The sequence below is a fragment of the Carcharhinus amblyrhynchos genome, chromosome 3 (assembly GCF_965287045.1).
Source record: "Carcharhinus amblyrhynchos chromosome 3, sCarAmb.v2.hapA, whole genome shotgun sequence".
Classification (NCBI taxonomy): domain Eukaryota; kingdom Metazoa; phylum Chordata; class Chondrichthyes; order Carcharhiniformes; family Carcharhinidae; genus Carcharhinus; species Carcharhinus amblyrhynchos.
Window position 1 is genome coordinate 44,545,809 of NC_137326.1, and position 27,325 is coordinate 44,573,133.

A 27,325-nucleotide genomic window follows, 5' to 3' on the forward strand; every position below is an offset into this window, starting at 1 on the left:
AACACACTGTGGCATTCCAGCCATGGTAAAAGTGACTGGCTGCACTGCGCCCACCTCCAGGAGTTTGCTTGTCTTGCACAGTGCCATCTCCAGTGAATCTGGTATATATGCACACTCTGCTTTAGCCAGGTAAACATTGAAACTAGAAGCAGGAGTAGGCCTTCATTTTGATCATGGTTGATCATCGAATTCAATATTCTGATCCTCTCTACCCCTCATTTCCCTTAATCTGTTTAGCTCCAAAAGCTATATCTAATTTCTTCTTGAAATCAGACAACATTTTGGTCTCACCTAGATGCTGTGGTAGTGAATTCCACACATTCACCACCCTCCGGGTGAAGAAATTTCTCCTCACCTCAATTCTAAAAGGTTTACACCTTATCCTCAAACTATGACCCCTAGTTCTGGATTCCCCCACCATTGGGAACATTCTTTCTGAATCCACCCTGTCTAACCTTGTTAGAATTTTTAAAGTTTCTATGACATCCCCTTTCACTTTTCTAAACTTGAGTAAATATAATCCTATCTGATTTGGTCGCTCCTCATTTGACAGACCTGCCATCCGGAATTAGCATAGTAAACCTTTGCTGTACTCCCTCTATAGTAAGGACATCCTTCCTCAGATAAGGACACCAAAACTACACCCAATAGTTCTGATGTGGCCTCACCAACACCCTATACAATTGCAGCAAAACATCCCTATCTCCATACTCAAATTCTCACAACTATATAAACAACTAGGATAGCCTATCATGTTTCACAACTGATTGAAACACAGTAGAAGCAATCACACTCTTAAAAACCTTCTGGTTCAACAAGTCAGCTTGCAGATAACTATCTGGAGTTACTTTGAGCCATCAGGTTTCTTCAGCATTCTCAAATTTTAAGACAGCAACAAAATTTAGTTTATTCTAAACAGGGATTGTTCTAATTTACAGCCCATCAACTTCAGCACAAACCACTTTACAGATCTTGAACATCAAAAAACAACTATTGTTGGATTCTTGTAATTTACTGATTCACTGATGACCTATTTAAAATTTGTTCTTCCTGTTTCCCATCCTCCAACAGTACATGACAAAAAAAACTTGCAAAAGAAAACTGCTAAAATTTCAACATTATATCATAGATGAAAGTTGCAGCAAGAAAGCACAGAATTTAATACTTTCATTTTCCTTCTCTGTCTCACCAGTCCTATTGTATGGTGTAATAAAGCAACTGGTAACAACTGTGACAGGATTGCTATTGGTATCATAATCTCTGAAGATTGAAAAATCTTAGTACTGCTAGATGACATCATCAGTTATTGCAATCTGATTTTTATGGCTTATGCCCTGTGTTACACAGCAATTACTGACCTTGGAATCCTGCCTTTATGAAGAAAAACAAAACTCGCCTTACTCTGCAATGGATGTAAACTTCACTGCTTTCACAAATGCCACTTTTCTTTCGGTCTCTGTTGATTGGACATCTTTTTTGTAGGTGCATTTCGGGGAGGTGGTGGTGCAGTGGTAGTGTTATTAGATTAGGTATTCAGAGACCCAGGGTGATCCTCTGAGGTCCTAGGTTCAAATCTCACCATGGCAGACGGTGGAATTTAAACTCAATTGAACATCTGGAATTAGAAGTCTAATAATGACCATGAAACCATTGTTGATCATCGTAAAAACCCAACTGGTTCACTAATGTCTTTTAGGGAAGGAAACTAGTCATTCTTACCTGTCTGGTCTACATGTGATCCAGACTCTTAGCAATATGGTTGACTCTGAAATAGTTTAACAATCCACTCAGTTGTATCCAACCACGACAAAGAAAACACAAAGGCATGAAACTGGACACAGCACCTGGCATTGGCTGAGGCACCAAAAATGATAATAGCGAACCAAGTCCTGTCGATCCTGCAAAGTCCTCCTTACTAACATGTGGAGGTTTGTGTCAAAATTGGGAAAGCTATCTCAGACATAGTTATGCTCACAGAATTATACTTTACAGATAATGTGCCAGAGACTACCATCACCATTCCTCACAATGCCCTGTCCCACTAGCTGGACGGACCTAGCACAGGTTGTGACATAACGGTATACAGTCAGGAGGGATTTGCTCTGGGAGTCCTCAACACTGACTATGAACTCCATGAACTCTATGAACTCTTGCGGCACAAACATGGGCAAAAAAACCTCCTGCTGATTAGCATGTACCATCTCTTCTCAGCACTCCTCCATTTCGTACAACACTTGGGCTTGAATTTTACTGGCATGCCCCCGATTCTGGGGGCAGGCTCAGCTCGGAGAACGGCATTCTCCGTTGGCCTCGGGTGGGATCGTGTGAAACTTGGGCAGACGTGCCAGTAAAATTCCGCCCTTGGAGGAAGCACTGAGGGTGGAAAGGGTGCAGAATACACTCTAGGTGGGGTCCTTCAGTATCCATCACCAAAAGTGGCTCTGCAGTAGCACCACAGACCAAGCTGGCCAGGTCCTAAAGGACAAAGCTGCTTGGTTGGGAATGCAGTAGTTGGTGAGGGAATCAACAAGATGGAAAAACATACTTCCACATACCAACCTGCCTGCAGAGACAGTCTTTGTGGAGATGAAGTCCTGTCTTCACATTGAGGATACCCTGCATTTTGTGGTGTGGTACCATCACCACGTTAAATGGGATAAACTTCAAACAGATCTAGCAACTTAAGACTGGGCATCCATGAGGCACTGTGAGCCACCAGCAGCAGCAGAATTGTACTCAAATATAATCTGTAATCCCATGGCCTGGCATATCCCCCACTCTACCATTACCATCAAGCCAAGAGATCAACGATGGCTCAATGGAGAGTGCAGGAGGGCATGTCAGGAACAACACCAGGCATACCTAAAAATGAGGTACCACTCTGGTGAAGCTACAACACAGGACTACTTGCATCCAATCAAAATAAACAGCAAGTACTAGAGCTAAGAAATTCTATAGCCAACAGATCTAAGATCTGCAGTCCTGTGACATCCAGCCATGAATCGTGGCAGACAGTTAAACAATTCACTGGAGAAGGAAACTCCACAAATATCTCTATCCTCAATGATGGATGAGCCCAGCACATCAGTGCAAAAGATAAGGCTGAAGCATTCACAACAACATTCAGCCAGAAGTGCCAAGTGGATGGTCCTTCTTGGCCTCCTTGGAAGTCCGCAGCATCACAGATGCCAGTCTTCAGCCAATTCTATTCACTTCACTTGATATTAAGAAATGACTGAAGGCAATGGGTACTGCAAAGGCTATGGGCCCTGACAATATTTCTCCAAGAACAGTCCTGAAGCCTTGTGTTCCATAACTTGCTGTGCCCCTAGCCAAGTTGTTCCAATACAGCACTAAACCTACTTAGCAATGTGGAAATTTGCTCAGGTTATGTCCTGTACACAAGAAACAGGATAAATTCAACTCAATCAATCACCACCCCATTACTCTACTCTTGATCATCAGTAAATTGATATAAGGGATCATCAATACTTACTCAGAAATAACCTACTCACGGATGCTCAGTTTATGTTCCGCCAGGACCACTCAGCTTCTGACCTCATTATAACCTTGGTTCAAACATGGACAAAAGAATTGAATGCCAGAGGTGGGGTGAGGTGAGCTGAGCTGAGTTGAGTCCTTGATGTCAAGGCAGCATTTGACTGAGTATGGCATTGGGTATGGCACTGGAGACAGTGGGAATCAGGGGGAATACGAGGGAATACCTTTTGCTGGTTGGAGTCATCCCTGGCATGAAGGAAGATGGTTGTGGTGCTTGGAGGTCAAACATCTCAGCTCTCAGGGTAGTATCATCAGGCCAATAATCTTCAGCTGCTTCAGCAATAACCTTCCTTCCTTCCTTCCATTTTAAGGTCAGAGAGGGGAAGGTTCACTGATTATTAGACAATGTTTAGCAGCATTTGTCACTTCTCAGATACTGAAGCAGTTCATGTCCAAATGCAGCAAGACCTGATCAATAGTCAGGCTTATGCAGACAAATGGCAAGTAACATTCACGTCACATAAGTGCCAGACAATGACCACTTCCAACAAGAGAGGATCTAACCATTGCCCCATGACATTCATTGGCATTATCATCACTGAATCCCCCACTATCAGCATTCTGAGGGTTACCATTAACTAGATGCCAAACTGGACTAGCCATATAAATGTCATGGCTACTAGAGCAGATTAAAGGCTAGGAATCCTATGGCGATTAATTCACCCTCTGACTCCTCCCCATTCCCTCCCCAGGCCTGTCCACCATCGACAAGGCATAAGTCAGGAGTGTAATGGAATACTCTCCACTTGCCTGGATGAGAACAGCTCCAACAACATTCAAGAAGCTTAACACCCTTTAGACAAAGCAGCCCACTTGTTTGCGACCCCTTCCGCCTCTCCATCACTGACAAACAGTGTAGATGGTATTCTTGATGAACGCATCAAGGTTCCTTTAGCAGCACATTCCAAACCCACACAGCACGTTCCAAACCCACAACATTACCATCTGGAAGGACACGCGCAACAGATATCCGAGAACGACAGCACCTGGTGGCTCCCTTCATAGCACTGACCACCCTGACTTGGAAATATATCATTGCTCCTTCACTGTTGTTGGCTCAAAATCCTGGAATTGCATCCCTAACAGCACTGCGGATGTAGCTACTCTGCAACTCTTCAAGAAGGCAGCTCACCACCACCTTCTCAGGGGCAACTAGATATTGGCAATAAATGTTGGCCTCGGTAGCAATGCCTGCATCCTGTAAATGAATTTAAAAAGTGGTGCTTCATTGTAAAATTGAGCAGATGGGGATATTTTTTGTTCCTTTTTGTGAATAATGACTGTGATTTTAGAGAATCAGGGATGACCATGGCTCACCCAAGATGACTGGTTATTAGCTTTTAGCTAATTACATATTTAATGAATATCTACATTCAAAGTTCAGGAAATTAAAAATTAATTTACATACATTATAATGGGTATCAGAGGCAAAGTTAAAAGAAATTTGCCTAAATTGAAAACCAACTTGAAGATGATAATTTATTGAGACACCACCCACCCACCAGTGTTCCCCCCCTGCCCATAACAAATAGGAAAAAATACACATACTGTAAAAAGCAGGACTAAGGAAATTCTGCAGCAGTTACATAAGCAATTGAGCCAAAGAGTTTCAAAATAGAAAATATGTAGATGTAGCCATTGACAAAGGTAACAAGGCTAAAGGAAAACTAAGTAGGGAGAAAATCCTTTAAGTTATCAGATTTGTGGTTAAGAGCGGAAAGCCACAGTCTGACAATCAGACAGTTCAGTCCAACCACTATCACGGGTTAGTACAATTTTATTTGCATAGTTTCAGCTCTATGCAACATGATAATTACCTGTAGATTCTCATGTCCAACAAAATAAATTCAAATCACTATTTTGGGGAGAAAATTAACATTCTTAACTTTCAAATCGAACAGTCTTATTGTTTTTTTCTAACATCCTGCACAAGAGGGAGTGAGATTCTGTAGTTAGCAGCGAACCAACTTGCCCACTGACCTTTTATGGGTTTTTGTCCAGGGTGTTTCTGTCAGCCAACTGTTGAAAAGTTGCTGCAACCTCATACAGGATCTTAATCAACAGAGCAAGCAATTATGCAACTCTTTGATGAATCACACTGAAGAATAACTAATGAGCAGGGCAGAATTGAAACTAAGAAATGTTAGAGTATTTAACTTAATGTCAAATCTGGTACAAAACACACAATAAACAAAGGACAAAATGTGATACAGAGACACAGACAGACAGAAAGGAAATATTAAAGAAAAAAATACATTTAAAAAAAATCTCCAGCAACAATTAAAAGCTGAAAGAATGAGACTATATTTGTAAAAGTAAATGAGAGGGCATTTGACAATGATGAAGACTTATCACGCTATGAGAAGTGTATTCACTCTAAAATGGACAAATCGTAATATTTTCTGGCAACTTCAATTCAAATTTATCAGGCAAGTACAGCAATTCCAGGTCATTTCATTTATTTCAATGGCAAGTCTCTCAGTATGACCTTTCTCAGGCCCTTGTCTTTTAGTTTCTGAAGAAGCAATGTGTCTCAGGAAGGAATATATGGATTAATTCATTTGACTGCACCTTTACAGATTTACGTCAATAGCATTAAGTGATGTTAGCTTCATCATTAACTTTACTTAAAAATACACACAATTATCTCCCAAAATTCATGGACATCTACAAGACACGGTACTGTTTGGGACCAGAAATGGCACAACAAGCCTTTCCTCTAACATCCTGGCGTGGGGAGCAGCTCAAACCAGTCACATTATAACTGAATCCACAATACTTAAAGTGCAATCAAAGGGGAGGACTCAACATTAAAGGAAGCAAAATTAACTTCCTTTCATGGCCACACAACAGGGCTGATGGCGCAGACATAAAGCTATAATTGTCCACAAAAGAAACAGAGACACAGACAGCTTAAACAAACCTGTGCAACTGAGGATCAAGTACCATTTCTTATGATGCCAGGAGGAATTTATAAAGAAGGAATTTCCTGGTATTAAATAAAATAGTATGTTTAAAAAGTCATCAATATGGCCTTCTCTCAGCAGCAGCAATTCATTAGAAATCTTTCATGCTGAACTTTACCTTTTTAGGACACTGTCTCTTCTAGGATGATGTTTGATATAATTATTAGAGTTGGGTCAAATTTCAGAATGATTCGCAATGGAGCAAGATCAGTTTTACAATGACAATAACTGTAATAATTAGCATACAAATATTTCTAAAGTACCTTCTAATTTAGAATTTTCTTTTCCATTTAGTCCACCAATTAGTATTGAAATTAGACTGAGGTTATGTTACTTTGTTTCTTCATGAAGTGGTTTTGATAGTACAGTGACACATTAGTGGCAGTGTGACCGAGAAGTGATGTTTCAGTCTGTCTCCTGAATGCACTGGGAAACAAGTAATGGGGCATGCTCCAGTAAATAGTGCCACATTGTTTACTCTTCATTCTGCAGTTAGTATAATTTCAGCTTAACGTGATGCTGTATTTTAAAAGTATCTAAGTGATACATGGCAAATTGGTGAAAAGCAATAATCCTAATCTGAGATTCATAAAACATAAGAAATAGCCTACTCTGCCATTTAATAAGATCATGGCTAATCTAACATCTACCGAGTCCACTTTCCTGCCTTCTCTCTGCAATCCTTAATTTCCCTATTGATTTAAAACCTTTCAATCGTAGAATCATAGAAAATAGGAACAGGAGTAGGACATTCGGCCCTTCAGGCTTGCTCTGCAATTCATTATGATCATGTCTGATCATTCAACTCAGTAACCTGTTCCCACTGTACAAAACTCATCTCCAAACTCCTTGGCCTTAAGAACATAAGAACATAAGAAATAGGAGTAGGCCATCTAGCCCTTCGAGCCTGCCCCGCCATTCAATAAGATCATGGCTGATCTGAAGTGGATCAGTTCCACTTTCCCGCTTTTTCCCCATAACCCTTAATTCCCCTGTCTATAGACTTACTATCTCACAGACCGCAAATCAGTAAGGAGAGACAACAACACTTCCTCCATGATCATCCTCAACACTAGTGCTCCACAATGCAACGTCCTCAGCCCCTTACCATACTCCTTAAACACCTATTACTGTGTGGCCAAATTCCCCTCCAACTTGATTATCAGCATAGTGGGTCAGATCTCAAACAATGGTGAGACGGAGTATAGGAAAGAGAATCTGGTGAACTGGACAATAACCTATCCCTCAATGTAAATAAAATGAAGGAGACAGTCATCGACTTCAGAAAGCGTAGTAGAGGACATGCCCTTGTCTACATCAATGGGGATGAAGTGGAAATGTTCATAAGACATTGGAGCAGAATTAGGCCACTTGGCCAATCGAGTCTGCTCTGCTATTCAATCATAGCTGATTTTTTTCTCATCTCCATTCTCCTGCTTTTTCCCCATAGCTTCTTGATTAATAAAGGAATCAGGGGTTATCTATCCCTGTCTTAAAGACACTCAATGACCTGGCCTCCACAGCCTTCTGCGACAAAGAATTCCACAGATTCACCACTTTCTGGCTGAAGAATTTTCTCTTCATCTTTGTTTTAAAGAATCATGCCTTTAGCCTGAGGTTGTGCCCTCTGGTTCTAGCTTATCCTACTAGTAGAAACATCCTCTCCACATCCACTCTATCCAGGCCTAGCAGGCTGGTAGTGCAGGGCTACTGTACATGTGCCAATCTCGGCGCTGACAGATCGATGCATGCACAGTGGCCTGCTTAATGCTATACTGCAAGCCTTTTCAGTGGGAATAGGCCTTGCCTGCAGATTGTTAGCATGATTCATGCTAGGGCACTCTGTGATGCACAAGAGTGTGGGAGATTTATTTCGAAAATTCTGCTGAAAAAACTAGCAGGATTTACTCAAGTTTTTATATGAATTTGGTTCTTCGGATTTTTGGGAGAAAATCCCATCTATAAAATTTTGTTTCCACCTTAATTCTTGAGTTATTAAATGTTCATTCATAAAAAAGCTGAACATATTGTGATCATATGGTTGTGCTGATGTGCGTGAGTGAGTATGTGCGTGCACACAAGATAAGCTAGGGTTCATGTAAGGACTTTGTAATTTAACAATGAATGGTCCAATCGACAAAGACAAAAATTCCCTTACCTGCATCTCAGGTCGTGCCAAAAGCAGAGAAATGTTTTTGCTTTCCTCACTGGTCAGCAAGGCCACAGCTTCCTCTCTGTTTTGGATCTCAATACCATTTATCTATAGAAGATAAATGATCACTACTCAATTGACATAAATGTAATGGAACTTGTTGATCAAAATAGTGAAAGAATGTGATTAGCCATCAAACTGTATGCTTCCTTGACAAATACATAAGAACATAATAAGAAATAGGAGCAGGAGTAGGCCATCCAGCCCTTCGAGCCTGCCCCGCCATTCAATAAGATCATGGCTGATCTGTCGCTGCTCAGTTCCACTTTCCCGCCCTCTCCCCATAACCCTTAATCCCCTCTCTTATCAAAAACCCATCAACCCGCGTCTTAAAAATATTTAGCGAGGCAGCCTCCACCACTTCAACGGGCAGAGAATTCCAGAGATTCACCACCCTTTGAGTGAAGAAGTTCCTCCTCAACTCCGTTCTAAACCGCCCCCCTTTTATCTTGAGGCTGTGCCCCCGAGTCCTACTGTCTTTTTTGAGCGGGAAGAGTCTTTCCACCTCTATCCTATCCATCCCATTCATCATCTTATATGTCTCAATGAGATCTCCCCTCATTCTTCTAAACTCTAATGAGTACAAGCCTAGTTTATTCAGCCTCTCCTCATAGCTCAACCCCCTCAACTCCGGTATCAGCCTAGTAAACCTCCTCTGCACTCCCTCCAAGGCCAAAATATCTTTGCGCAGGTGCGGCGCCCAAAACTGCACACAGTACTCCAGCTGCGGCCTCACCAATGCCCTATACAGCTGCAGCAAGACCTCCCTACTTTTATATTCAATCCCCCTCGCTATGAAGGCCAGCATCCCATTCGCCTTCCTGATCACCTGCTGCACCTGCAAGCTGGGTTTTTGCGACTCATGCACAAGGACCCCGAGGTCCCTCTGCACCGTCGCCTGCTGCAGTTTTTCGCCCCGTAAGTAACAGTCCTTCCTACCATTCTTCCTACCAAAGTGGACCACCTCACACTTGCCAACATTAAATTCCATTTGCCATTTCCTGGCCCATTCGCCCAGCCTATCTAGATCCTTCTGCAGACTCTCCACACCCTCCGCACAATTTGCCGTTCCCCCAATCTTGGTGTCATCAGCAAATTTCGAGACCCTACACTCGGTTCCCTCCTCCAGATCATCTATATAAATGGTAAAAAGCTGAGGCCCCAGCGTCGACCCCTGGGGCACTCCACTAGTCACCATCCGCCAATCCGAATAGCACCCGTTGACCCCCACTCTCTGCCTCCTATTTGACAACCAATCCTCTATCCACGCTAACACCCTACCCCCAACTCCATGTCCCTCGACCTTCTGCAATAACCTCTTGTGAGGTACTTTGTCAAACGCCTTCTGAAAATCTAGAAAGACCACATCCACCGGCTCTCCTCTATCCACCGCCCTAGACACATCCTTATAGAACTCCAGTAAATTTGTCAGAAGAGACATGGCTGCAGGGTGACAGGGACTGGGAGCTGAATGTACAGGGCTATCAAGTGTTTAGGAAGGATAGGCAGGAGGGAAAAGGGGGGGGCGTAGCTCTGCTGATTAAGGATAGCATCACGGTGGTAGCAAGGGATGATATTGGAGCCAAGGAGCAGAGGGTGGAATCGTTGTGGGTGGAGATTAGGAACAGCAAAGGGAGGAAGACGCTGGTGGGTGTCGTCTATAGGCCCCCGAATAATGATCTGGAGGTGGGGCGGGCTGTTAACGCGCAAATAAGTGCGGCGTGCAGGAATGGGACGGCTGTAGTTATGGGGGATTTCAATCTGCATATTGATTGGTCGACCCATGTTGGACGCGGGGGGCTCGAGGAAGAGTTCTTGGAATGCTGCCGGGATAGTTTCCTCGAACAGTGTGTGTTGGAGCCGACGAGGGAGCGAGCTATCTTGGATCTGGTGCTATGTAATGAGGCGGGTAGAATTAGGGACCTTGTGGTACCACCAATTAATTTATTTCACATGATTCAATAAACAGAACCCAAGTTCTTGCCTTTCAGATTTAAAACAATCATTTTCTCAGGAGTTCTAGCCTCAGAAATTCAGCAGTAAATTCTTAGCAGCATTTGATAGACACAAAAATTAACAACAAAAATGACAGTGCACAAAACATATATGATTTGATATCTGACCCAGCTCAAGTATGACTCCAACTAGTAACTGAAATGTACCAGTCTGCCCCTGACAACTTCAACTTCTTGAAAAGAGAAGCACTGGTACAAGGAATGAACTTTTAAAGATTGTTGTAATTGTGTCAAAAAGCAGAGGTCACAATAATTTGGTTATCATACTTGTGCCTAAACTGCCTAATAATTTCTACAGCTTTAACACAATAGTGCATGCATCAGTTCAACATTAGGACCATCTTCAATGCAACAATTTGAACAGGAACTTTTCTTAGGGTTTCCTCTAAATATGTCACTACTAAACTGTACAAATTATGGTAACATTTTGTAAAATGGATAAATATAGACGTAAATACACGCTCATCCACTTTAGTAAAGTAAGCATATCTTTACCTGAATTATTCGGTCTCCTTCCCTAATGCGGCCATCTTTTGCTGCAATACTGTTGGGATCAATCTGAAAATACATTTTTTTAAATTTTAAGGTATTATTATTCCTCATTATTCTTCTGCTTTCCCTTTCCAATGTTGCTTTGCATCACAACTGAATTGTTGACAATTCTGCCTAGCTGCTCTGTCACTGACAATTTACAGGTTCACCAGTTAAGATTGCAAACCAATGTCCTATAACTTTTGACGCTTCCTAAAAATAAAATGTTTTACTTTGTATAAAAAATAGTGCTGTAAAAACTCAGCACGTCCAGCAGCATGTGTGGAGGGGACACAGTTAATGTTTTGAATCCAATAGGACCATTCTTGGCAGCTGTTTTTTGTTTTTATTTCCGATCTCATGCATCTGTAGTATTATTTTGCTTCTGTTTTTGTTTATTTTATACACCAGAAGTAAGATACAGATGAGAAAGTTAATTTCCTGCATTTTTCATCTATGTATCCAAAAACAACTTTTTAACTCTCACTCACAATTTCTAAACGTTTCTTAATTAATTTCAAGTGCATTGCCTCCAGTATTGTACCAAGAGGACTTTGCAAATGGCTATTTGACCTCCCTCTCTTTCTTTCTTTGGTAAAATCCTAAACTATGGACAGTTAAAACTGTCCAGGTCATTTACCTGCTGGAAAGTTACCAGGAATTCACCATTCCCAATTTTGATCTACACTACAACAAGAGGCAGGGATCTTCCGTATGTTTACATTAATGGGGCCTGACTGCAACTGCAGCTGGTAGCTTAAACAAGTGAGTTTCTGGAGTTTCCAATCCAGCTAAAGACATCAAGAAGTGGAGCTGGAGCTAGAAGAGACCCAAGCATGTAGGTATCCTGCCCAGCTACCTTAAATTGGACTCATTGTTGTGTGTTCTCGCCAAGTGCCAGGACTTGATATAGAACATAGAACATTACCGCGCAGTACAGGCCCTTCGGCCCTCAATGCTGCACCGACCAGTGGAACCAATCTAATGACCCTCTAACCTAAACTATTCCAATGTTATCCATATGCCTATCCACTGACCATTTGAATGCCCTTAAAGTTGACGAGTCCACAACTGCTGCAGGCAGGGCATTCCACGGCCTTATTACCCTCTGAGTAAAGAACCTACCTCTGACATCCAGCCTATAATTACCACCCCTTAATTTAAAGCCATGTCCCCTTGTGTTAGCCATCACCATCCGAGGTAAAAGGCTCTCGCTGTCCACCCTATCCAATCCTTTGATCATCTTGTATGCCTCAATCAGGTCACCTCGTAACCTTCTCTCCAATGAAAATAACCTCAAGTCCCTCAGCCTTTCCTCATAAGACCTTCCCACCATACCAGGCAACATCCTGGTAAACCTCCTCTGCACCCTTTCCAATGACTCCACATCTTTCTTATAATGCGGTGACCAGGACTGTACGCAATACTCCAAGTGCGGCCGCACCAGAGTTTTGTACAGTTGTAACATGACCTCACGGCTCTGAAATTCAATCCTTCTACCAATAAAAGCTAACACACCGTACGTCTCCTTAACAACCTTACCAACCTGGGTGCCAACTTTCAGGGAGCTATGCACATGCACCCCGAGATCTCTCTGCTCGTCAACACTACTAAGAGTCCTTCCATTAGCCCTATATTCAGTACTCCTGTTATTCTTACCAAAGTGAATCACCTCACACTTTTCTGTATTACACTCCATCTGCCACCTCTTGGCCCAGCTCTGCAGCTTTTCTATGTACCTCTGCAAACTGTAACATCCATCCTCACTGTCTACAACTCCTCCTACTTTGGTGTCGTCAGCAAATTTACTAATCCATCCTTCTACACCCTCATCTAGGTCTATGCATCTATAATGCAAGGTTGCTGAGGTACGGAGGTGGAGGGGAAAAACTATGGGAGCAATTCTTCCAAAAATGGCCCGATCTGTCAGTCTCCCTGTTTGCTGACTAGCTTGATCCCTGGCCAGCCCGGGAGCCCAGCAGGGCTGCCCCTCCAGCCCCCACCAGTCCCCACAGTCCGATCGCAACAATTTCCAGGCCAGTCTCCCATCCCCCACCACCCCAAAAAACCATAGAGCGCTCTGATGTCCAGCTCTTCCCCCACCCTGCTATCCCTCCACCCTGGCAGAACCTCCCCCTCAGCCATCCCCAGCAGACCACCCTCCCTACAGCCTGCTGCAATCGCTGCCCGCCCTCCATCACAGACCAGTTGCCATGCAGAGTGGCAGCAAGACCCCTAAACCCATCAATTGCCCCCAGGCCCCAATGGGCAGTGCCAAGGTGCCCCCTGGGTATGGGCACTTTGCCCCTTGGGCAGTGCTGGGGACACAGGCTGGCACTGCCAGGTGCCCATGCCCAAGGGGCACGCCCCACTGCCCGACCCCCTGGGGCATCCCGATTGCATCTCTCTTCGTTCTGGCAGGGTCTCCTGCTAGTTCCCCAATGTGGGGGGCTTTTCTAAACCCCGCTGGAATAAAATAACTGGCAGGGTGGGAGATTCAAACAGGGCCGGCAAGTTCCAATAATGAAAAGTAAAACATATTTAAAATACATTTTAAAAAAATTCAAATGACTTACCTGTCCTCCCGCCGGTTTCCAGCATGGTCTGGTCTCTGACTGTTCTCTAGCTCTGGGAGATGTGCATGCATTCCCGACGCATATGCAAATTCCGGAATAAGGCCGATGACGCGCATTTCCCACCTGCCAGAAAAGTTGCGGGTCGCGATGGGAGAATCGCCCCCTACTTTGCAGCTTATGTGCTGGTGTGAAACGCTGTTACCAAATTAGACAGACGAAATTGCGGCCAAGTATCTCAGTTCCACAATGCACTCCTTTGAAGAGGTTCAGAAACTGTTGGCAGATAGGACCTGCACTTCTGAATCCTTGATGACAATTATATATTAAGTTGCGTGTTATATTTTATCTTTGGGGGTACTGCTATTTCCCAGATTCACTTTGCTCTCCCATAATTTCCCTTCAATATGTTCCATTGTTTGTGTCTCCCTTCCCCTTGCATGTTTTCTATACGTCTCATTTTTAATTTATTTTTAGTTGATTGCTTATTTAAGGTCATCCTCATGGGCTTATCATTGTGCCTTATGAATTTTTTTATCTAGTTCAGTATTTATTTATGTTAGCTTCCCACATAACAAGTTAAACTTAATGTTTTGCTCACTTTCTCCCCCATCAAAATCTGTGCAATATCAGGTTTTAAAAGAATCATAACTATGAAGATAGTCTATGCGCGGGATTCCCCAATCCTGTTTGACCCACCCCACTGCCAGCGAGAATGGAGAATTTGGCGCTCCGCCAAAAGTCAATTCATTGCAGCAGCATGAGAGAATTCCAGCTGCGATCAAGGTCAGAGATTTCCAGTGAATATCTCAGTTATGATTAACTTGGTACTGTCACGTGGTTTGTATTTAAAGAATTTTGTTTATTGCTTTCTGGAGAGTGACTGGCAACAAAATTAACGCTTAAACAATTTATTTCACATACAAATTTATTTATTCCAAATTGAGTACTTCAAGATGGTGCATTTTGCTAAATTTTGTTACATTGGTTGAGATCTATGCGTGTGGCATTTATTGAAAACGCACACTTGTTTCAGAGGCACCAATAACACGCTAAGTGACAGCAATACTGACATTTCTCTAGTTATGCAACAACTTAAAAACCCGCACTGCTGAGTATCACTACTTTTTTGAGAGTCTCCCTTCAAAGCTCTTCTCAAGACTGAAAATCTGACAAACACTTACTTGCAACGAACATTGGAGCATGTTTTTTTGCTATCGGTTGCAATGGAGTCAACATTTAATTAGATAACTAAATTGTTTTATTTGGTTAAAATTGTCATGGACATGTTGAAAAAGAACAAAGCCATACTCACAGCAGTAATGGCAATTTACATACTAAACTGAGTAATTCAGACCTTGTCATTTCTATTCTAAACATTACTGTATCTAAAAGTACATTTCCCTTTTAAACATAATGCAACACGTGCTTCTTACCTCGCTTACATATATTCCCATGTCATCTTCATCGTCTGTTCTGTAGCATACTGTGAGACCAAGCTTGTCCTGGCTGCGCAATCTGTACAGATCTACTTCCTAATCAAAGACAAATAGAGAATTCAGAAGCTTTTAAAAAAAAATCATTGAGACTTCTCACTCAAATTCAGATCTGGTGTTCAGATTCGATTACAATGCTTCAATTTCATTTGCCTTTGGTTGAGTTTCTCCCACTCGGGTGACATTGCAAGCACTCAGCAGGAACACTACGCACCATGCACCAAAGACCTCGATAGAGTTTCAATCACTTGTTCTAGCGTGACAAATTCATATAGAAAAACCATTTTCCATTGAATTAATACAAAGATAACCTATATGCCCATATTTCAAATGGTATTCCATAGCAGAACTGTCAAAAGTCCATGGAAGAAATTGTATATTTTTAATCAATTACAGTTGCTAACCATTATTTGAAATAATGAAATAATTACTAGAAATCAAATATTTTGTTGAACGTAAATGCATTAATTTTTCTTCAATGGCTTTTCTTTTAGAAGATAAATCTACAATAAATGTTGTGGCAACCTCACATTTTTAAAAAGTGACTACGATTAGAGTGTGAAATAAGTTGAAATGAAATACATTTCATTTCCTTAACCAACTCATCATACAACACATCTCAAACTTCATACATATTAACAGTAAAATGGAACTTGACTTCAGGCAGTTTATTTGAATTTTACCTTTTTTCATATACGTACATATGTATATGTGCATTTATATATGGATTTTAAAAAATTGAGTTTATCAACATTCAGTTCATGTAAAATTGGTCTTCAGCAAAATACAAACCGGGTGAGGTATGAAAAGGGCTGTCTTTTTGCCTTCCTTCATTTTGAACAGCTGCTAAAGATGAAATTAATTCACCAGAAGAGCTTTTCTTTAAATCAGTATTCTACTTTGAATTTAAAATACTTAATGAAATGTGAGCCTATGTGATTATTTAACAAATAAAATCCCAAAATCTAAAAGCTTTAAGTTCAATGAGAATTCAAAAGTTATTTCCTGCTCATTATTGGTGATTACAAATGGGATGCTTTTTCATCACTGCTAGGTCAACCTTACACATAAATCTTTGATTCAACATAGACTGACTGCCATTTATCACCCATCTTTTCCTGCAGAGTCTGTTTTGTAGCAGAGAGGGAAAATAAGGCAAAATTTCCTGTACAAATACAGAGGAAGGTTGAGAAGTTGGACTTAACAAAATTACAAATTTGGCTAGAATATTTAATTGAAACTGCAATCCACAACAACAATGCAATATCAGAATTGGATTGTAATGCAAGGAGTTATCGTTAATGCTTGACACAGCAAAATCATTTTAGCAGTCTGTAACATAACATCAGAAATCTGGTAATTATATTTGACAGGAAGGTGTGTACCTCACTCTTACAGCATATTCCAATTGCAGATGACTGAGAGGTATGTATATCACGAAGCATTGGACAGCCATTAAGACAATCGAAAAATACATTATTTATTGACAGCTCTGCATGGCAGTTGGCAGGCAGAGGCAGACAAACCAGCAATCTTTGTTCTAGATTTGCCAACATGTTAAATTTGCTAAATAAGATGTCATTGACATTTTTGCTGCCTTTTATATACCTAATCAATCTGATAAGTGTTCATTTTTTAACATAATTATTTGAAAAGTGGCAAAAAAGTATGAGATACACAATCAGATGATTAGTTATGATACCAATTGCAGAAAGGAATGATAGTTGTAAGCTGATTAAATGTGATAGAAGTTATTCCATTTCAAATAATAAAATGATAAATATTATCCATTGCTTGGGGCTGTTGAGTTGTGACTTGGTCATTAATCAATGTTAGGCAGGGTCATAGTGCCATCCAGCTCCCTCCAATGTACTGAGGATCGTTTAAATGAACACAGGTTTCCGTTATCTCCTACCAACTATAAGCTGCATTTTAAGATCCTTTTTTAAAAAAGTAACCAACCAATATTGTGCACGGTAACTGGAAAGCCAACAAACAAAAGGCATATTTTGGAACCCCGACTTTTTTTTTTAATTACAGTCGGTATGCTTCAAGCAAATGCCAACTATGCTTTTAAATGAAGTTTCATTTTGGGACATTTTCCTCAGAGAATGCATTTTAAGTGGAACTAGCTAAAGTTTGGTGCTAATATTTCAATTCTTTGTTGTCCTATGTCTTCCAGCACTTGTATCCAGTCCCTTAGAAGTTGTTCAAATCACATGCAAGTCTGTTTGTTTTATGAACTTACTATTCTCCATATACTAACTTATTTTGTGTAATAATTTTATGTACCTGCACCTCATATTTCAATGTTTTAGCAGTTCAAGGTTTAAGCTAATGTGAATATTGATTTGCTACAGAAAATAACTTGATGTTAACATTTCAATGTTTAAAGGCTTAGATCAACATAACTTCTGACACTAAGTGAACACGTTCTATTATTTATGCTAATTAAAAGATACTGAACTTACAAACATACACTGTCATAGAGATTTGTCGAAATGTTGACAACAAAATTCATATCATATGTTAACCTATCTCTCAGCTCCTTAGAAATGCAGTTTTAAATGAAAGTACATTTTGCCTTTCCTGCTAGTTTGTACTAAACTGTTGCCTTGATGTAGACATTTCATAGAAAACAACAGCTGATCTTTACATTGCTACCACAATTAAATTCCAAGCACGTCCACTGGAGAGAAACCCCAAAAGGCTGACTTGATATTTTTCTTGCATGGTTCGACATTTCCATTACAGTAAATGGAACAAGTGTCTCTGTGGTCTGCTCAAAAGCATTTATCAACGGACAACAAAAAGTAACTGAGAAAGGTACTGGAGCTCTGCTTTGCTAGTACTTTGACCTTCCCATTGATCTTAGTCTTCAAGATTTGAACAAGCTTCTTTAGCGGCTCAAGACATCCTATCAGGTCCTTAAGAGTTTCTTAATGCTCAGCTGCCTGTGTCACTGCACCGCTCACCTTTTGCCACCATACAGTATATCAAAGTCACCATTATTAATGGTTTAGCTCACATTATAATTAAGGAATGAACAGTAAAGAGTTTACCATTAAGGTCTGATATTTTTCATTTTCATATATCACATTACTTTTGTAATATAATTATCAACTATTACAACTTATGCATTGATTTCAGCTGGTGCTCTGATGTGTTGATGATTTACATAAACAGTAACTTTGAAAACTAATGACTGGAAAACAGAAATAATCCAACTTGTTTTACAGTTAATGATAGCTGAAGATTTAGCAATTTGTGAGATTATAATATATATAAATAAAATGTAACATGAGCCAAAATTTAATCTTCTTGAGAGTATGTTACAATCAAAAGGTTGATAGAAAATGGTGGAGAATTATAAACGTTAATCAACTGTGGAATGTGTTATCATCAGCTCTCTAAAGAAGTGGTGTACTTCAGCATCACATCAATGTAATCTACTCTTGACATGATCTCCTTATGATATAATTAAAGATTCCATTGATTAAGCATCACAGACCAAAAAATAAAGACTATGGCCTGTTTTAAGGACTATTTTGACGAAGTAGATTGAAATATCTTGTTTTGTCCTTTGTGAAATAAATTATAGATTTTGCTGCCAACTGAACTATTAAAATAATTATTAAATGCAAAACATTAATTACATATTCATAAGGAAAAATGGTCTTAATCAACCAAGTGCAGGTCTAAGTGTGAAAGGTCAAGAATGCCACATAAATATTTCACAGCAAAAGAAAATCTTCAAAGTGTTAAAATATACAAACTCAACAGGTTTTCCATCTAACCGGCCTCCATCAAATGAGCTCACCTCATATTCTAATTCTTCTCTGTCTATTTCAGTTTGCAATCCTAAGTAGTCATTTGGATCATAATAATCCTGTCCTGATGGGTGCCTACAATGAAAAAAGTAGTAATGCTAATAAGATGATTCACATTTTAAATTAAATTATAATTTGATATCAAAACAAAAAACTGCAGAAGATGCAAACAACACTACAGTGGATATCAATGCACAAAAGAACCACATTTTTTTGAAACCGCTTCTAGTGTCTAAGAAAAAGGGATTGAATTAGTCACATTTGGAGCCTGTACTTCCAGGCTTAAATGGCCTAGAACAGTTCGCAACAGTCAATCATAGTTTTTGTTGTTGACATAGTGTATGTTGTATAAGAACACATGCTTGTATATAAAACATGTCACTGTCTTCTACAAAACATACTACATGGCACAGATCCTTAGATGACACCTTCCAAACAGATGACCACTTCCATCTAGAAGGACAAGGGAAGCAGATCCATGGGAACACTACCACCTGTAAGTTTCACCATCCTGACTTGGAAACATATCGCCGTTCCTTCACAATCACTGGGTCAAAATCCTGGGACACTCTCTCTACCGGCATTATGGATCCACCCATCGGACGTGGACTGCAGCATTTCAAGAAGGCAACTCACCATCACCTTCTCAAGAGCAACGAGGGATGGGCAGTAAATGCTGGCCAGCCAGCAGTGCCCATGTTCCATGAATAACTTAAAAGAAAAATGTATTTCCTTGCCTTTATGAAGCACAAAATGGAAAAAAAATCATGCAAATCAGTGAAAAGTCTAATAATGACCTTGTCAGTTGTTGTAAAAACCACTCTGATTCAGTAATGTCCTTTAGAGAAGAAAATCTGTTGTCCTTACCTGGTCTGGCCTACATGTGACTACAGATCCATAGCAATGCTTTGAAATGGAGGGCAGATAGGGACGGGTAAGAAAGGCTGCTTCAACCATCAATGCCGACATCCCGTGAATGAATCAAAAATAATGAATTAACCCATTACCCTACACTTTACAGTCTCAGTGGGACAGCTCAATTGAATTAGTGGGGCACTCCATCCAGAATTGGGAATATTAACTCTGAATAATCATTATGAATGCATTCAGTTACATTCCTGGTGTTTCCTTCTGACTTACGATTGAAATCCTATTCTTTAGCCTACGTTTCAGATCCCTAAGATTGATTTTTATGGCACCATTCAAACGTTGATGGCACTGACCATTTTCTTATAACTTTTGGCATTAATCAGTGTATGAGTTGCCTTATTAATTCAAATTAATTTCCCCATGCAGCAGACAGGCTATAGAAAAACATGAGAAGTCCTTAATTAATAATCCCAGTTCCAGGACATCACTGTAGGAATTCCTCAGCTTCACTTCATCAATAACTTTCCTTCCGTCTTCAGGTCAGAAGTAGAGATCTTCACTGATGATTGCATAATATTCAGCCCTGTTTGCAAAGGGGCAAATTTTACTGTACCGCACTCCACGGGAATTGGAATGGGCGATGGATGGACCATGGAAAGGTCTGTTGACCTCGGACTGGATTTTCCTGTTTTGTGGCAAGTGAGGCCAGAAAATCCTGTCCACGTTTTCCAGCTTTGGGGCCTGCACCGAAGAGCTGTTGACAGTATCCCTTCACAAGTTTCTCTACCTTACCTCACAGTGTCAAACTGAAGGACTTGATATATCCTTTAGAGATACTGTAGTATTAATGCACATTAGTAACCATGTAGCAATGCCACTGTGCCTTTGTGACTTTTAAAGGGCATCTTGACAAATATATGAATAGGATAGGAATAGAAGGATATGGTCCCCAGAAGGGTAGGGGGTTTTGGTTTAGTTGGGGAGCATGCTCGGTGCAGGCTTGGAGGGCTGAAGGGCCTTTTCCTGTTCTGTAATGTTCTTTGTTCTTTAACAAATGCATTTTAATCATGTTTCTCTGCAGTGCTTTTCAGAAGGCTTGGTCTTTTGTGATTGTTGTCATACTATTTATAATGGTATCTTTTATGGTTGCTATAGCAGGATAATTGCAGGAATGTTTATTTTTAATCTGGGCCTAATGCAATGTCCTGGGGTTTTGTACTAGAAATTTAGCTGGCTGGCTGGCTGGTAACTAGGGGCAGGGGGCGCCTCTGCGTCCAGCTCTGGGACTTTGGCCACATGTCGAGAAGGCCTCAATGTTTACAACTCAACACCCAAAGGCGTAAGCCACAGCAGGTGTTGGAAAACTGCAAAATCTAGCATTATGTGAGCATACTTATTTTCTGTGCTCAACTGAAACTGGGTGTATGTTTCTAAGAATGTGTCAGAACAGCATTCTTAGCTGTTAAGATATATACAATATCATTTTTTTTGTTTATACTTGGTAGAAGCTATTGCTAATTGTCTTGTTATATCTTAACTATATTCAAAAATAAACTTTGTTCGATAGAAACTCCTTAGTGGGTCATTTGAATCATACCCGGAGTGAAACATCGTTTGCTTACCCGCGCCAAATTCAAAGCGCAAAATATGGTCTAGGCTGACTTCATAAAAAACCTTGGAGTTTCTGACCTGGATTATAACAATGTTTCTGTTCTTTATAGCAAAAGATAGCAACTTACTCTACATATATGAAATATCTTTCAGTTTCATTTTTGGACAAACATTTGCATTGAACATGTGCTTCACTATCAAAAATAATTTTTTTAGAGGGAAACCATGTGTGGTTAATTTATTAGATTCTCTGACGAAGTATCAACCAGAATGGATAGAGGGGAATCGGTAAATATGTATTTGGGCTTCCAGAAGGCGTTCAACAATGATTCTCAATGTAAATCATAAGAGAAGAGCCCAAAGTGTTGGCGGTAGTAAATTGGCATGGATAGAAAATTGGCTAATGGGCAGAAAACAGCGAGTGGGGATAGGAGGCTATTTTTTAGGTTGGCAGTGGGGTTCCATCAGGATCAGTACTGGGAACACAACTGTTTACAATATATTTTAATTACTTGGAGGAATGAAGCAACTTAGTGTAGCCAAACTTGCAGACAAAAATAAAGGTGTAAAGGCAAGTTGCAAGAGAGATACAACAGATATTGATAGGTTAAGTGGGTAAAAAGTTGGCACATGGAGCATGAAATTGTTCATTTTGAAAGGGAGAATAAAAGAACAGAATTTCATTAAAAAGGAGAAAAACTGCAGAAATCTGCAACACAAAGGGACATGGGGGTATTTCTGTACAAAACACAGAAAGCTAGCATACATGTGCAGCAGGTAACGGAATGTTAGCCTTATTTCAAGGGGTTAGAATAATAACGTAGGGAAGTCTTGCGGCAACTGTGCAAAATACTTGTGCGACCATATCTGGAATATAGTGAACAGTTTTGGTCCTCTTATTTAAGGAAATATATTATTTTATTGGTGGCAGTTCAGAGAAGGTCTACTTGGATGATCTCTGGTATGGAGGGATTGTCTTATGAAAAAAGGTCAAACAAGTTGGGACTACTTCAGAATAATGAAAGGTAATCTTATTAAAACATAGAGGATTCTTAAGGGGCTTGACAGGATAAATGCTGAGAGGATGTTTCCCATCATGAAAATCTAAGACCCGAGTCTCAGAATAAAGGGGTGCCAATCTAAAACCGAGATGAGGAGAAACGCCTTCTCTCAGAGGGTTAAGTGTTTTTGAAATCCCTTGCCACAGAGAGCTGTGTGGGCACAGCCATTGTGCATATTCAAAGCTGAGATTGATAGTTTTTGATTAGTAAGGGAATCAAGAGTTAAGAGGAAAGGGCAGGGAAGTGGATATGAGGAATATCGGATCAACCAGAACAGCACGGTAGCACAGTGGTTAGCATTGCTGCCTCACAGCGCCGTGCACCTGGGTTCAATTCCCGGTTTGGGTCCTTGTCTCTGTGGAGTTTGCATGTTCTCCCCTTGTCTACGTGGGTTTCTTTTGGGTACTCCGGTTTCCTTCCACACTCCAAAGATGTGTGGGTTAGGTTGGTTCACCGTGCTAAATTGACCCTAGTGTCAGGGGGACTAGCAGGATAAATCTGTGGGGTTACGGGAATAGGGCCTGGGTGGGATTGTGGTCAGTGCAGAATTGATAGGCTGAATGGCCTTCTTCTGCATTGTAGGGATTCTATGATAACCATAACCCCACTGAATGGCAAGAGAGCAGGCTCAAACAGCCGAACAGCCGACTTCTATTTCTTATTGTCTTAGGAGGTGAGTTGCTTACCACAGAATTCTTAGCCTTTGGCCAATCTTGTTGCTATTGGCTACTCCAGTTTCTGGTCAATGGTAATCCCCAGGATGTTGAGTGGGGGAACAATGGTAATACAATTGAATATCAAAGGATGGTGGTTAGATTCTGTCTTGTTGGAGATGGTCATTGCCTGGCAATTGTGTGGAGCAAATGTTACCTGGCACTTGTTAGCCCAAGCCTGAATATTTTCAGGTCCTGCTGCATTTGGACATGATAACTTCAATATCTGAGGAGTCACAAATGGTGCTGCTTCAATCAGCATGTCCCTTCCGCTGTTTGCAATGGGCAAGGTAACAGACTGTACTCAACCAGTCCGTGTTTTCAAACTGAAAACAGCGGGCCCGATTTCACCACCACGTTGCACCTGTTTTGGGCATGGAAATTTGGTAAAGTTGACTGCATGCATTTAAACTGACTTAATGGGCTGCACACCCAACTTTACTGGCACTTCCCCCTTTACCACTGCATTTGCCCACCCAGAATCGGCACAAAACGGACATGATCCATAGGAGTCCGATTTGGACTCTCCAGTTAGTGATGACATAGGTGCCTAGTGTCCGATGGCTCTCTGCTTGAGATCAGTGGAGGGGAGGGGTTGTAGTGGTTGAAGTGAGGGTCTCCTGCCACTCTGTCTGAGATTGGGGGGGGAGGTTCTGCTACCACTGTGCCTGACATCAATGGGGGGTGGGTGGGGGGGGCGTTACCACTCTGCCTGAGATCAGAAGAGGGGAAGGTGGTGGTTTGTTGCCACTCTGCCTGAGATCGGTGGAGAGGAAGGAGGGGAGGGGCCCGCGATCAGTCTGGATGGAGGAGGTAGTGGGGGCTAAGGAGGGTCAGTTATATTGGCATGGTGGGGCAATGTCTATGCAGCCAGAGGAAGGCATTATGCAGCCGGGGAGGGATGTGGCAGGGGATCCGCATTCTATCATTTTTTTTCTGCACATGCGCAGTTGGAGGCACCGATCAGAGCTGCAGAGTTTCGGGCATGTTAAGCCTAGCCCACAGGCTTCTGAAGCGTGATTCGGAATTGCTGATATTTTTTCAGGCAGCGTGCATATGGTGGCACCTGAGAATGGGTCTAAAAGTCAGATCTGAAACACTCCCAGTTTCAAGTCTGCCCAGCACTTAGAATCAAAATGGTAAAATAGGGCTCAGTGTCCAATGTTAGATGTGATTCTGTGATTGGACAACATTTGCTGAATAACCCTTAGTGTGCTCAAAATTACACTGACAACCAATTAAGATTGTGTGGTGCATTTGTGTGTACTGGAAGCTGCATATATAAATAGCCAGGACCCTATCCTTCGCAGACAGAATGGACGTGCATACATTGTGTCTATTTCAGCTAAACAAAATGAGTGACAGCCATTTGCTGCTTTGTTTCGCAGGGCAATAAACTACCTGGTTTAAATTTTCCAACAATGCTTGGCAGTTAACTCTTGTCAGTCACCATTAACTGGTGTGTTTTTCATGGTAATACCTCGATCAGAGATCACTTGCCTACCAATCAACATTTTATTCTCCTAGAGTATAAACATAGAACATAGAACATTTAAGGTGCGGGGAGGAAAGTACAGAAGTGATGTTGGGGTAAGTTTTTCACTCAGAGGGTGGTGAGTGAATGGAATCGGCTGCCGTCAGTGGTGGTGGAGGCGAACTCGCTGGGGTCTTTTAAAAGACATCTGGATGAGTATATGGGGTTTTATGGGATTGGGGGTTATAGATAGGTCTATAGATTGGTAGGTGTTGATGTGATCGGTGCAACTCGTGGGCCGAAGGGCCTGTTTGTGCTGTAGTGTTCTATGTTCTATATATAAAGTTGTTTAAAAGAGATTGTCCTGATGAGTGCAATATTGAAAACTTCGACAAAATGTTTTTTTTCAACAATACTAAGGATCTGATTCATCAAACAACTATAATGAGACTGCCTGTTTGAAAGTGTCGAACTCATGTTAGGGGAATACTGTCATCAACTGTGGTATTAGTTTAGTTCTTGCTAACTGGCTGGCTCAGTATGTTTTCCGAATCAGTAGCACAGTAGAATCTTCAGTGATTGTTTAAACAAAAATATTTGACACACTAATGCAACTAAACAAAAGATTCTGGATATGTACTAACATGTTTGTCAAAAGTTAAATTTTTGTGGGTACAATTGTATGATCATAACTCTTCCTTTGACAGCTCTCATTAGAAATGATTTCTAAATTATTTTCATAATTGTGATCAACTTGAATGTGGTTTATTTATCTCAGTCTTGTAAATTTCTGAATGTTAACAAGCCTACAAGAGAGGCTAAACTTGACTTGGTATTGGGAAATGTCAGATCTCTCAATGGGAGAGCATTTTGGAGACAGTGATCATAATTCTATGTCCTTTACAATAGCATTGGAGAGAGACAGGATTAGACAAGTTAGAAAAGTGTTTAATTGGAGTAAGGGGAATTATGAGGCTATCAGGCAGGAAACTGGAGGTTTAAATTAGGAAGAGGTTTTCTCAGGGAAATGTATGGAAGAAATGTGGCAAATTTTCAGGGAATATTTGTCTGGAGTTCTGCATAGCAACATTCCAGTCAGACAGGGAATTTATGGTAGGTTACAGGAACCGTGATGTACAAAGGCTATAATAAATCTAGTCAAGAAAAGAAAAGCTGACAAAAGGTTCAGAGAGCTAGGTAATGTTAGAGATCTAAAAGAGTATACAGCTAATAGGAAGCATCTTAAGAAGGAAATTAGGAGAGCCAGAAGGGGTCATGAGAAGGCCTTGGCAGGCAGGGTTAAGGAAAACCCCAAGGCATTCTACGAGTATATGAAGAGCAAGAGGATAAGACGTGAAAGAATAGGACCTATCAGGTGTGACGGTGGAAAAGTTTGTACAGAACCGGAAGTAATAGCCAGGTACTTAATGAATACTTTACATCAGTATTCACTAGGGAAAAGGATCTTGATGGTTGTAGTGCTGACTTGCAGCGGACTGAAAAACTTGAGCGCGTAGATATTAAGAAAGAGGATGTGTTGGAGCTTTTGACCGGGACCGGATGAGATGTACCCTAGGCTTCTGTGGGAGGCGAGGGAAGAGATTGCTGAGCTTCTGGCGATGATCTTTGCATCATCAATGGAAATGGAAGCGGTTCCGGACGATTGCAGATGTTGTTCCTTTATTCAAGAAAGGAAGTAGGAATAGCCCTGCAAATTATAGACCAGTGAATCTAACCTCAGTGATTGGTAAGTTGATGGAGAAGATCCTGAGAGGCAGGATTTATGAACATTTGGAGAGGTTAAATATGATTAAGAATAGTCAGCATGGCTTTGTCAAAGACAGATCATGCCTTACGAGCCTGATTGAATTTTTTGAAGATGTGACGAAACACATTGATGAAGGAAGAGCAGTAGATGTAGTATATATGGACTTCAGCAAGGCATTTGTTAAGGTGCCCCATGCAAGGCTTATTGAGAAAGTGAGGGGGCATGGGATCCAAGAGGACATTGCTTTGTGGATCCAGAACTGGCTTGCCCACAGAAGGCAAACAGTGTTATAAATGGGTCATATTCTGCATGGAGGTCGGTCACAATGGAGTGCCCCAGGGATCTGTTCTGGGACCCTTACTCTTCGTGATTTTTATAAATGATCTGGATGAAGAAGTGGAGGGATGGGTTGGTAAATTTGCTGATAACACAAAGGGTGGAGGTGTTGTGGATAGTGTGGAGGGATGTCAGAAGTTGCAGCAAGACATTGATAGGATGCAAGACTGGGCAGAGAAGTGGCAGATGGAGTTCAACCCAGATAAGTGTGAAGTGATTCATTCTGGCAGGTCAAATAGGATGGCAGAATATATTATTAATGGTAGGACTCTTGGCAGTGTGGAAGATCAGAAGGATCTTGGGATCCA

General features: G+C 41.1%; 1 protein-coding gene across 1 annotated transcript in view; it reads right to left on the minus strand.

The window, feature by feature from the left end:
- The window catches only part of pdzrn3b (PDZ domain containing RING finger 3b), a 44,514-nt gene that overhangs the window by 11,676 nt on the left and 5,513 nt on the right, over positions 1-27,325 (minus strand). The window contains exons 2-5 of the mRNA XM_080183665.1: positions 19,175-19,259; positions 15,295-15,393; positions 11,250-11,312; positions 8,686-8,787 (exon numbers count right to left, since the gene is read on the minus strand). Of these exons, the coding sequence (XP_080039791.1) occupies positions 8,686-8,787; positions 11,250-11,312; positions 15,295-15,393; positions 19,175-19,259 (349 nt within the window). The remainder of the gene's footprint in view (positions 1-8,685; positions 8,788-11,249; positions 11,313-15,294; positions 15,394-19,174; positions 19,260-27,325) is intronic.